Source organism: Callithrix jacchus, chromosome 16 (genome assembly GCF_049354715.1).
Source record: "Callithrix jacchus isolate 240 chromosome 16, calJac240_pri, whole genome shotgun sequence".
Classification (NCBI taxonomy): domain Eukaryota; kingdom Metazoa; phylum Chordata; class Mammalia; order Primates; family Cebidae; genus Callithrix; species Callithrix jacchus.
Window position 1 is genome coordinate 71,930,313 of NC_133517.1, and position 11,778 is coordinate 71,942,090.

Sequence of the window (11,778 nt, forward strand, 5' to 3'; positions counted from 1 at the left end):
TGCCCAGCTGACTTTTGTATTTTAGTAGACAGGTTTTCACCATGTTGGCCAGGCTGGTCTCGAACTCCTGACCTCATGATCTGCCCACCCTGGCCTCCCAAAGGGCTGGGATTACCGGCATGTGCCACGGCAGCCAATCCAAAATTTTGTTTTATGCACGTGACACTGTTCTCAGCTTTCTCAAATTCCCAGGGGTCCATGGCCCAAAACAGACAAGTTGATTTTTAGAACTCAAGGTTAATTTATGCATGCTCATCTTCAAATATTTCTTGATTCTGATTCTGCTTAGAGCATAAAAAATAGGCTGGGCGCGGTGGCTCACACCTATAATCCCAACACTTTGGGAGGCCAAGGCAGGTGGATTACAAGGTCAGGAGATCAAGACCAGCCGGCTAATACAATGAAACCCTGTCTTATAAAAATAAAGAGAGCATAAAAAAAATAAAAAATGAGTCGGGCGCGGTGGCTCACGCCTGTAATCCCAGCACTTTGGGAGGCCAAGGCGGGTGGATCACGAGGTCAAGAGATCGAGACCATCCTGGTCAACATGGGTGAAACCCCGTCTCTACTAAAAATACAAAAAATTAGCTGGGCATGGTGGTGTGTGCCTATAATCCCAGCTACTCAGGAGGCTGAGGCAGGAGAATTGCCTGAACCCAGGAGGCAGTGAGCCGAGATGGCGCCATTGCACTCCAGCCTGGGTAACAAGAGCGAAACTCCGTCTCAATAAATAAATAAATAAATAAATAAAAATAAAAAATGTTTTTTGAGTCTAAATCTAATCCAAAGCACCCACCAACTTGGTGTCACCAAATGGACTCCATCCCATCAAAATAAATCTGCCCACTGGAAAGACAAAAGCAAATGGGTTCAAGTCCGACAAAGGTCACTGTTGATCACCATCAACATGTCTCCTCTTCCACCTTCCCCTTGCTGCCCATCCCCAACCAGATGGTAAGCCCTGAGGCCGGAGACCTTTGCAACCTCTGGGTGAAGCTGCATAAAGCAAAGCAGATTGAACTCGAAAGCAATTCACCACACCTATTTACGAAACCAGATTTATTAAAATTTCTCTACAAGTCAGAAACGGCCATCTCACTGTTCACATATATACACATATGTACAGGAAGAACCTAGTGTTTCTAGCTTTCCCGGCAGAAGCCCCTGCCAACCCAGCGTCCTTAGCCGGATAATGTATCACAGATACAACAGTCGAGCAACCACGAGAGCATTATAGACAGAGGCCTCTGTCCCCACTTCTCCAAGTCCCATGATTCTGTCAAGGTAATATTGCCAATAATCATTCACATTTCACGTGGTTTTAGACACGCAGGTGATTCAGACAGACACAGACAACAAAACAAGCCTCAAAGCCAGAACAAAACACAACAAATCGGACACAGGTATAAAAGGTAAAATGTATTACAAAGTACACAGTACGTGAGGTATACACGGCATTCTCACAATGCATGTTAGTAGTTTGCCTAGGCGTAGCCCTTAAGGATGACTGCCTATGTTTGTGCCATTTCTCAAAATACAGTATGTTTTTGTTTACCCGTTTAACCACCTGATTTCAGCACTGTCCAAGACAGTTACTGATATTTCATCTGAACTTGCTTTTTAATGGAAGTTATAGTTTCTCCATTAAAGCTCTGTCTTTTGGAGGGAGTGAGTTCCCATCTCTGGACGTATCTAACAGAGGCTGGATTCCCACCTACGAAAGAAGCTGAAGGGGGGATTTCTGCCTTGGGAGGTGGCAGAAAGAGGAAAGAGATTGGACCGGATGATTGCTGAAGACCCTTCCAACTTTAAAGATTTGGGGTTTGCTGTTTCGCTCCAGAAGCCGATTATACAGATATATTCATAAACCACACATCTGAAATATCAACAACCCATCATGCAAAACTGCAGTTGCACACACAACGCCAGAGGCGGACCATGTCTGGGAGGGCTTAAGTGTACTTCTGGAAGTTAGTCTGAGAATCAGAAGACTATCCGAAATTCACTCTCTTCAAAGCGCAGAGATGTTTAATGTCTGCTTTTGGGAGAGGTGGGTAGGAGCCTCCTTATCTTCCTCCTCCTAGACAGAACGCTCCACCCTGAGATGGTCTTGGGGAAAAAGTAAAGGGTGGGTAAAAAGGGTAGGTACTAACATATTTAGAAGGAACTTAAAAAGCAAATAGTTTCCAAGCACTCATATTATTTCTTAAAATCTGGAGTCTCTCTGTCTGACCTCAGAGTTCTGAAATCGTGGGGAGGTGGAATCTTTTGCGATGCTGTCCACGTTTGGCTGGTAAGTGCTTTCATAGCTAGAGGGGGAAAGTGTCAAGGTCAGGGAGAAGGCATTAGTGCAGATGTGGTCTTGGCAGGAAACAGAGGAGAGTCTGGGTTCATGGTTCCATCAGCTCCTGAGCAACTTAAAACGGTCTGCTCCAAAAACGGAGCAGAGTCATTGAATGTGAGTGTGAAGAATGGGTGAGTGTTAAATCAAAAAAGGAACCTTCCCGTCAGAGAAGCTGCGGTAGCACGTCTAGCTACCAGAGATGAGTTCAAAGATGGCAGACTGAACGGCCCAATGTGTCACCCTGTTAAAATACGGTTATTGCCCAAAATATGTCATCATACGATCTGCTTTTTCTCCCATTCAAATGCTCGAGTTTATGACACACTTGACCACCGGGTGTAGGATGTCCATACTCCTGCCATCCGTAAAAGGTGCGGAACTCCCAAATCCAGCAGAGAGTTGGCGAGAGTTCCTTAAGAGAAATAACTTTGCAGGGCAGCCAATCACAGCGTATGCCGCTCACATCAGTAAAGTCACTCCTCCCAACAGATAAGAGGTGGCGCCATGCCGAGTTCAGCAGCCTTCATCCTAACGCAGTCATTATCTGGTTGATACCATGCCAAAGGGCCTGTCCATCTTTAGAAATGGAAATACCAGGTGTAAGAATTATGAGGTTTCTGAGGTTTTGGGGATTAGCAGAAGAAGGAACTCATGTCACTGTCCTCCTGGTACTCTGGAACAATCTGGTCTGAAGTTCCTATTTCTGAGTCGATGTACCCAGGTTCCAAGATGGACTCAAACCAGGGGTGCAGTAAGATCTCGGGGGCAGTGAGTCTCTCAGAGGGCTCCCGTCTCAAGAGGCTGCGAATGAGGCACCTGGCTTTGGGGGAAATGTGTTCAGGAATGCAGAACTGTCCACGCCGGATTTTGGAGAAAAGGGCACTGGGGTCCGAGTCATGGAAGGGGTATCGTCCAACCAGAAGGGTATACAGCATCACCCCTAAGCTCCAAACATCCGCAGCCTTTCCAGAGTAGGTCCCGGTGGTGTTGAGGATCTCAGGGCTCACGTAGGCTGGGCAGCCGTGTTTGTCTGACAAAGCATCATCCTCCCCCTTGATGATGTGTGTGTCTTCCAGACTTTCTAGTCTGAGCTGGGTTCTGCAAGAGAGAGGAACCGAGCCATTATTGCCATACCAGCTGCTATGAAAAACAAAGCCTTCCCAATAACAGCGCCCACAGGCACTAACAGCAAAGGCTCAAGGAATGCTATTTACCCCTTCATCCAGTAAGCAGCGCCTGCAACTGCTGGGGACTCGTGATTTCACAAACCAACACAAACTGCAATACATGTTTGCAAAGTATCGACAGAGCGCCTGGGGTGGAGGGTATGATGCAAAGCCCCAAATAGTATTCATAATGCTAGAGCTTACAAGAGATATCCTAATAGGAGTTACACAATCTACTAAGTTCGCATTGCAGAACTGGGAGCTTGTCTCAGGGGAGTGCTGCGTTCTCTACAAAAGCTATCAGGGAAGAGCAGCAGATCTTGCTTCTTCAGGGAGGGCCTGAGCATCCTACGAGCCCATCTTTTCTCTTATGCCGCTAACTGCCGGGGCTCCCTGGACCCACACTGCATTACAGAACACGGAGCCTAAAGTCACTGCTATTACATACACAGGTTTTCAGCGCGGGTGCCCACACTGATACACGCACGCAGAATGAACTTTGTCCACCTAGGCCCAGGCTGTGACAATTATGATGGGAAAGTTGTAAGGAATGTTAATTACATTTATTGGGGTGTTTAACTGCAAAGAACACTTTGCCTGGACAAAGAGGTTATGCCCACAAACAAAAGTATGAGGGATTTCAGGGAGGCAGGGCCCCGGAAATTCTTCTATAGGGACACACACTCCCCTCGACGGCACATTAACATGTGGGCATATTTATTCTACAGGGGCGTCTGTCTTCAGGTAACTACGAAAGTCCCAGAAACCTCAGTCAAAGGCTCTCTTATGAAGCTGCAGGTGCCTCCTGATTCAGAACCAACCACCCATGTCTCCTGGATTCCCCAAAGCCCAAAGCCAGGTGGGAAAGCTCTAATATCTGGTGACACCCTGCCTCTGCCTGCTTCTCTGAAATCGCCCTGTTTCAGTAAGTCACTAGTGAAGTTAAATGCAAACATTTGGTACTGGCTGATGGGTCAATTCCTTTTCCTCTCAAAGGTCTGGTATTTTTTTTTTCTTCCTGCCTTCCTGTTCCCTGGAGTGTAGTATACATGTGCTAACTTCAGTATGTCCTCAGCGTGACCTCCCTGTCGTTATGTAAAATACCCATTGGTTCTGTAAACGGAAAATATGACTCAACCCACACTGTCTCCCCATGATTGGCTGCTACAGCACTAAAACCCTGCACCTGTGCTGGTTACATGAATAGCGTCAGCCTGACATTGCTTAACCCTCAGGTTGCCAAACCCCATGCCCATGACATTCGCCTGTGCAATGCGGATTTCAAAAGCTAGTTAGGAGGTGTGTAAGGCATGTTTCAGAAAGTGCATCACCGTATCAAAGGAGCATATTCTAGGAATTAGAAACTTCTTCACTGCCAACAGTTTGCTTTGCTTTGCTAATCAGTATGTTCCAATAATTATTGCGAGGTCAGATACCAACTCATGCTTTATGACAGCTCAACCCTGTACTGTTTCATATGCTCTGGAATCAAAGGTAAAAATGCACAGGTGAAATAAGCCCACTTCTTACAACAAAATAACTCACTCTCTCACCTCTACAACACTACAGTCTCACTGCTCTTAATCTTTCCACAAGGGATGTGGCCCCGGCTCTTAAAATCAAGTGTGGTCTATCTCATGCGGCTTCCTGAATTCTCTAGTCTGAAACCTCAGCTTTGAATCTTAATGCCTCATTACCCTCTTATCAAGCTCATCTTGTTCTTTATGAGGTAAGCTATGATCTATATTTAGCAATCCATCCTAGCCAACTTCCATTTATCATTCAGTGTGGCTATTTTCTGAAGACGTATCCAAATAAGATGTCTAAAAAGTCACCAGAGAATGTGAAGCGAGTACGGAGGACCCGGTCTGAGATGGGACAGGAATGCAGTGTGAAAGAAGAGGCTGGGAATTCTGCAAACATGACAGTCTCACTAGCTCTGCGAAACCTTCTAGGTACAAAGCAACACTTGGCATAAGCAGATTTGAACACTTCCTTTAGAAGGCAATATTGTAAAGGGCGGTTTAATATTTGTACCCCAAACAGCTGACCTTTCTGATAACAATGGCGAATGAACCTGATCCTGCGGGAGGAGAGGGGAGGGCACCCTGTCAACACGTGCCATCCCACAGATGTGCCACAGTGCCCCCAGGCCCCATCCAAGAGAATGCAGAATAAACCAACCTTGGCTGTGACTCCTTAGGAAAAGAAGCTCTAAATACTAAATCTGGGACATATGAACCCTCGACTTCATTTTGCACCAGCACACAGCACCTAACTACACGACCTGCTCCTTCCATTTGGTTCCAAAAGGCCACAGGAGAAGCCGTGGCGGCCGCTCACCTCTCCTCCGTGGAGAAGACAAACTTCCTAAGCTTCAGGTCTCCCAGTACAATGGCTGACTGGTGGCAGTGGGCGACGGCGGAGACAATCTGCTTGAAGAGCCGAGCGGCTTCCTCTTCCCGCAGCCTCTTCCGGCTTCGCACATAGGAGTGCATGTCCCCAAAGTCCTTCTCAAAGAAGACGTAGGCCTTGGTTTCCCCAAGGATCACTTCCACGATGCCGGTAATGTTGCTGTGTGAGGGCAGCTGGATATAAGGCCTGATTTTGTCCTGGTAGTGTTTAATGGGGAACACCTGCAGAGAGAAGGGGTCCATTTAGAGGTAGAACAGCAAAGGTGGCTCCCAAACCCCTTACCGAGCTGATCCGAAGTTCTCAACCTTTGGGCTTAGGATGTAAGTTCCATTCATCTACTCCCCTTTACCTTCCAAAGCCACAGCGGCTAGCAACGCCTTTAAAACCAGTAACCCCTAGGGCTCTAGAGTTGCAAACACTGAAAGGGTTTCCTGCATTCACACAGATTATTTGAAAGAACTGTCTTCTGGCCGGGCGCAGTGGCTCACACCTGTAATCCCAGCACTTTGAGAGGCCGAGGCAGGCGAATCATGAGGTCAGGAGTTCGAAATCAGCCTGGCCAACATGGTGAAACCCTGCCTCTACTAAAAATCAAAAATTAGCCAGTCGTGGAGAGAGGTGACTGTAATCCCAGCTACTTGGGAGGCTGAGGCAGGAGAATCACTTGAACCCAGGAGGTGGAGGTTGCAGTGAGCGGAGATCATGCCATTGCACTCCAGCCTGGGGGACCGGGCAAGACTCCATCTCAAAAAAAAAAAAAAAAAAAAAAAAAAACTGTCTTATGTACATGTTCCCGTCTTCCATCAGCTCCTGACAGCTAAGCAAAGCCCTCACCCTCACTGGCCCTGCCCTGTTTGCAGGCTACATTCGTGAATGGCTGATAGGACACCCCTGGCATGTCCAGGAACTGAAAAGCGGACCCCAGACATGCATATACATGTGCCTCCTGCAGACCCAACGTGCTCAGCACAGAAAGGGCACAGAAAGTGGTGACTCTGCAGCCTCCAAGGGGAAGCAGGGGCCAGAGAACATGCAGAGTTGTCATTAATCAGAAAGAGCAGATGACTCGGAGGGGGAGGCAGGGACAATGCAGCCTTAAGCAACCTGCCTAGAGTCTGACTCAAGTGTAAGCAGCCTTGAGTTACAATTCTCACAGGAGGGGTAAGGGATCCCGAGAAAGGCTTTTTCATTTGTTTGTTTATCCCCCTCACACACCCGACCCCACCCCTAGAAATGAGTAGTATCTCTTCTCTTCTAGAAAGCTGGCTGGTCCTTTAAAGGCCTTTTGTTTAGTCCAGTTACTCATATCCTAGACTCAACTGGAAACGGTGACACACGGCTGTCACCATCTGGATTCAGCTATTATCTGCTCAGAGGAACTGGAAGGGTTGCACAATGGCCAGGCTCACCCCACCTCTGAGGCCTGGCTGCTCTGGCACCAGCTAGAAAAAGCCCCTGTTGCCCCCTCCTCCCACCCCACCCCATCCCACCACACACACATGCCTCTCCCAGAACAGCTCTTAACCCCGGTCATGAAGAAAAGGGGGGTTTTTTTTTCCGCCTATTCAACTAGGCTTGATCGTGCGTTTGAAATTTCATTAAAGTTGGACAGTAGGTGGCAGCAGCGAGCCCCGGGACAGGGTCCGGGTGTTGGGAGTGTCAGGTGAGTTGCGGAAAACCCAGAAGCGGCTTAACTGGGGGTGATCCTATCTTTCGGGTGAAAAGGAGCAGCCCGAGGGTGCTCTGTGGTGACTCAAACAGGGGTGTCAGGCTCGCAGAAAGTAGACTGTGGGAACCTTCTGCGTCTACAGGCGCAGGAGGAGGACTCGGCGGATCCCATTTCTAGGTGCTGTGTCTCCTCCTCCTGGATGGGATCCCCAGGTTCAAAGGAAAAATCGCTGGCTGGAAAATAAAGTGAATCGAAGCGAGGGTTTCTGGCCGGTGTGGGCTTTCCAACAGTTCTACTCCGCACAGATTCCTCTGCCTCGGGTGGAAGGCTTTGGGACTGCTCCCTTGGGAGGGCGTGTTCTAGTCGCCGCGCGGAGTCAATTCGGAATCCCCAAGGCAGGAGCCGGACACAGTCTTCCAGCCCCCTTACCACCTACAACTAAGCCGGGCAAGAAAGCTACCAGCTGCTTCAAGCTCCCAGGAGGCACCCACTGCAGGGCGTCCTTCCAGGACAAGGCGGGGAGGGGGGGGAGCGTTGCGGGAGGTGGAGAGTGAGGATAATGAGAGAAGGGGAATGGCATGGCCCTGGAATCCATTTCAATTCCACAACTTATATGGAACGCCACGCGCTACCCTGAGACGCTAAGGAAAGGATCAGAGAGAGAAAGCAACTGAACGCTGCACTTCCTCTAGGAGCCCCCTTAACCCACTCCATGGGAAACCGCCCAATCCACAAAAAGGTGAACCTGGTCAAAAGCAGTCTTATCGGACCCAATCCACTGATCCGTCCTGTGCCCAGTTCAAGCGTTGGCCGGACCCCAAGCACCTTTGCCGACCACCCTGTCCCAAGCCTCAGAACCCCGCCGGGTCCTGGCCCGGGAGCGCCTACCTTGCAGCGCAGCTCGCGGCCAGTGTGAATGCACAGGGCCCGGGACACATGCTCGCGCTCGGCTAGGGGCAGCAGCAGGTAGTCGGCGATGCGGCTGGGCCCCGGGGCGCTCCCGGAGCCGCCGCTGGCCCCCGCCGCAGCAGGCGGGGGCTGCGGGGTGCAGGGCGAGCCGGGGGGGCTGAGGTAGTCCGGGGGACTGGAGCACTCGGAGAGGCGCGGGCACTTGGCCGCCACAGCCGCCGAGTCGTCCGCGTCCAGCAGGCGTTTGGCCGGAACACCTCGGGCGGCCGGGAACAGCAGGGCCGGGCCGCGGGGCTGCGAGGCGCCGCTCATGGCAGAGCGCACCGGACCGACCCGCATCCCGTCCCGGGCCGGAGCAGCCCCGGCTTTGTAAGTCCCGGGATCCGCGCGGGAAGGCGCTGCGGGCTTGGCGCCGGCGCCGCGACTTCTTCCACCCGTGGGGATGGAGTTTGCAGATGGGGCTGGGCTCGGCCCCCACGAGGGGCAAAGCAGGAGTCGCTCCCCGGCGTTCGCGCTGCACGCGGGGACCACGCAGGCTGTGAGTCCGGGAAGCAGAGGCCGGCTCGGGTCCCCCGACCCCTGCAGGCAAGGGCTCCGGGAGCCTCGCTGGGGGCGGCCGCCACTATTGTTGCCGAGGCTGCCGACAGACAGTCCGGGAGGCAGAAGCGGCGGCGGCGGCGGCCGGCGATCCCGGCGTCCCGAGCCGCGAGGACAGGACTCGGCAGAGCCACGAAGCAAATGCACTTCCCAAAGCGATGAGTCTCGAGCGCAAGCCGGGGGAACTTTTTCGCGGCGCTCGGGATCCCGCGCGCTCCTGGGCTCCGGGCGTGTGTGAGAGCGAGCGAGACGCGCTCAGAGAGAGTGACTGCGAGTGAGTGTGTGCGCTGCACCGATCCCGGCCAGTGCACTCCTCCTTCTCCTTTTCCTCCACCTCCTCCGCCTCCCGGTGACTCACGCTGTATACACACACACTCACAGGCCGGGCTGTGTAAACAGTTGGGAAGCCGGGTTGTGCAATGAGGTGGCTGCGACGACTCCGGCCCCGCCGCCCGGCGAGCCGTCTCCGGAGCGGAGGGAGGAGACTGGGGGGAGGGGAGGAGGAGCGGGAGTTGGGGGGATAGGGGTGGCCCGAGGGCAGGGGATACTCCGGGCAGCGCACGCTCGGGCGCAGGTGGTGCGCCCCGGGCCAGCCTGGGCGCGCGCACACGCCCCCTGGGCTGGGCTGGGCTGGGCAGCAGGCGGTGCGCGCCCTCCGGCCGGCCCCCGGCTCAGCTCGAGAAGCCGAAGGAGGGGGCGGAGGAAAAGTTCCCGTGACGTCAGGGTCCCGGGAAGTGGGCGGGGGGTGGAGGGAGAAGCGACCGCTGATTGGTGCGCGCGCCTCATTCACAGCAAGCACAATGGGCTGCGGGCGCGAAGCGGGAGCGCGCACCACGGTCCTCTGCACCGGCTGCTCGCTGCAGCCCCGCGGCGACGCCTTTGGCCCCGGGGATCTCCCCACCGCCCAGCGCTTGGGGAGCTCCGGTTGGAGCCGTGGGCGCCGCCAAGGAAGTGGGGGATAGAGAGGTGATGAATTCCAGAATCAGTCATTCACCCCCACGCGGTAGTTCCGGGGAAGACCTGTGCGTGGTAATGGATGTGGCTTTTTTCCCCCCTTTTCCTGCTCCCTCCCAGCTCTAATCCCCAGCGTCTGTTCGCTTCCACAAATAGAACCTTCTGTTGGATGAAAGAAAAGCAAACACTGGGCCTTCTGCGCTGCCTCCACCTCCACGCCCCCCCCCCCCCCGCCGCCCCGCCAATCCCCCGCGCCTGCCGCCCGCCCGGATTGCACGGAAATAGCTTCTCCTGGCTCCCGGGCCGCCCCTTCGCAGTGACTCGCAGAAAGAGCTTCCTGAGCCAGGGCCAGTGGGAAACAAAGGATGTGGGGAGCTGGCGGAAGGGGCCCACGTGGCTGCCGCCGGATTCCTGCTCCCTCCCCAGCCTCCACAAGCGCTGCTGGGTCTAAGTCCTCAGTGCCAACCCGGGTAGGTGGGTAGGCTTGTGGAAGTCCTGGCCACTGCCAGGGATACCGCCTGCAGCCGGGCAGCCCCGCCAGGTGGTGTGCGTGCATTCATGCCGCTTGATTTGGGTGATCATGAAAGTTGTGCATGAAACAACTTGGAATCTGTCGTTTTTCTTTCTTTAGAGAACCATGTCAATCTGGAGTCCCTGGGCACCCAACAATATAACTTATCAGAGAGCTCTTCCTCGCACTTCTGCTAAATACTTAATTTTCTAAAACCAGGTTGAGCCCCAAGAATAAATCATTTTCCTGATTAGTTCTCCATTCAACAAATACTAATTAAGCATCTACTAAAAGCTAAACACTGGGAACCAGAAGATGAAAATTAAAATAATAGGGCCGGGCGTGGTGGCTCACGCCTGTAATCCAAGCACTTTGGAGGCCACGGCGGGCGGATCACCTGAGGTCCGGAGTTCAAGACCAGCCTGACCAACCTGGTGAAACCCCATCTTTAAAAAAAAGAAAATTAAAATAATAATAGCCAATATGAATCGAGGCCTACAATGTGTGAGGACACTATTCTTAGCACTTTACATATATTACTTCAGTTTTCCAACCACACTATGGGGTTATTTTTTGCCCCATTTCACAGGGAAGAAACTGAAGCCTTAGGAAGATGAGTCACTCTAGGTGAGGTGGCTCCCCCCTGTAAACCCAGCACTACGGGAGGCCACGGTGGGTGGATCACCTGAGGTCAGCAGTTTGAGACCAGTCTGGCCAACATGGTGAAATCCTGTCTGCTAAAAGTACAAAAATTAGCTGGGTGTGGTGGGGCACACCTGTAATCCCAGCTGCTGGGGAGGCTGAAATGGGAGTCACTTGAACCCGGGAGGCAGAGGTTGCAGTGAACCAAGATAAAACCAATGCATTCCAGCCTTCAGGACAGAGCAAGACTTAGTCTCAAAAAAAGGAAAGACGAAGTTACTTGCTGAAGTTAAGTAACTCATAAGGGATGGCCCAGCCAAGCTCCTAAGCACTTATGGCGGCTGGAAGGAGAGATTACAATTTGCAGGGGAAAACAGGAGTTAGGGAGGGAGGACTCTCTTTGGAAACCATTTGACCTGGGAGAGGTGCAGGACTGTAAGGGAGATGCTCAAGGGAGGCTATGAGTGGTGGGAGGCCAGGCCAGCCAGCCAAGGGGTGTGAGGAAAGGCAGGGCTGGCAGAGTGGGCAGGCTAGGGGAACTACAATGGTGGTGGGAGCTGAGCCTGCAGGG

General features: G+C 52.5%; 1 protein-coding gene across 2 annotated transcripts; it reads right to left on the minus strand.

Moving 5' to 3' along the window:
• Window positions 1-1,044: 1,044 nt before the first annotated feature.
• TRIB1 (tribbles pseudokinase 1) lies at window positions 1,045-9,400 on the minus strand. 2 transcript variants are annotated; one of them, XM_002759231.7, is made up of 3 exons: window positions 8,483-9,400; window positions 5,854-6,146; window positions 1,045-3,442 (listed from the first exon to the last, which is right to left on the minus strand). In XM_002759231.7, exons 1-3 carry the CDS (start codon window positions 8,840-8,842, stop codon window positions 2,977-2,979), a joined length of 1,119 nt encoding a protein of 372 aa, XP_002759277.1. In that variant the 5' UTR covers window positions 8,843-9,400; the 3' UTR covers window positions 1,045-2,976. The 2 variants fall into 2 exon arrangements, with proteins under 2 accessions (XP_002759277.1, XP_078209343.1); XM_078353217.1 differs by lacking the exon at window positions 8,483-9,400 and adding an exon at window positions 6,760-8,034.
• Between the last annotated feature and the right edge of the window lie 2,378 nt (window positions 9,401-11,778).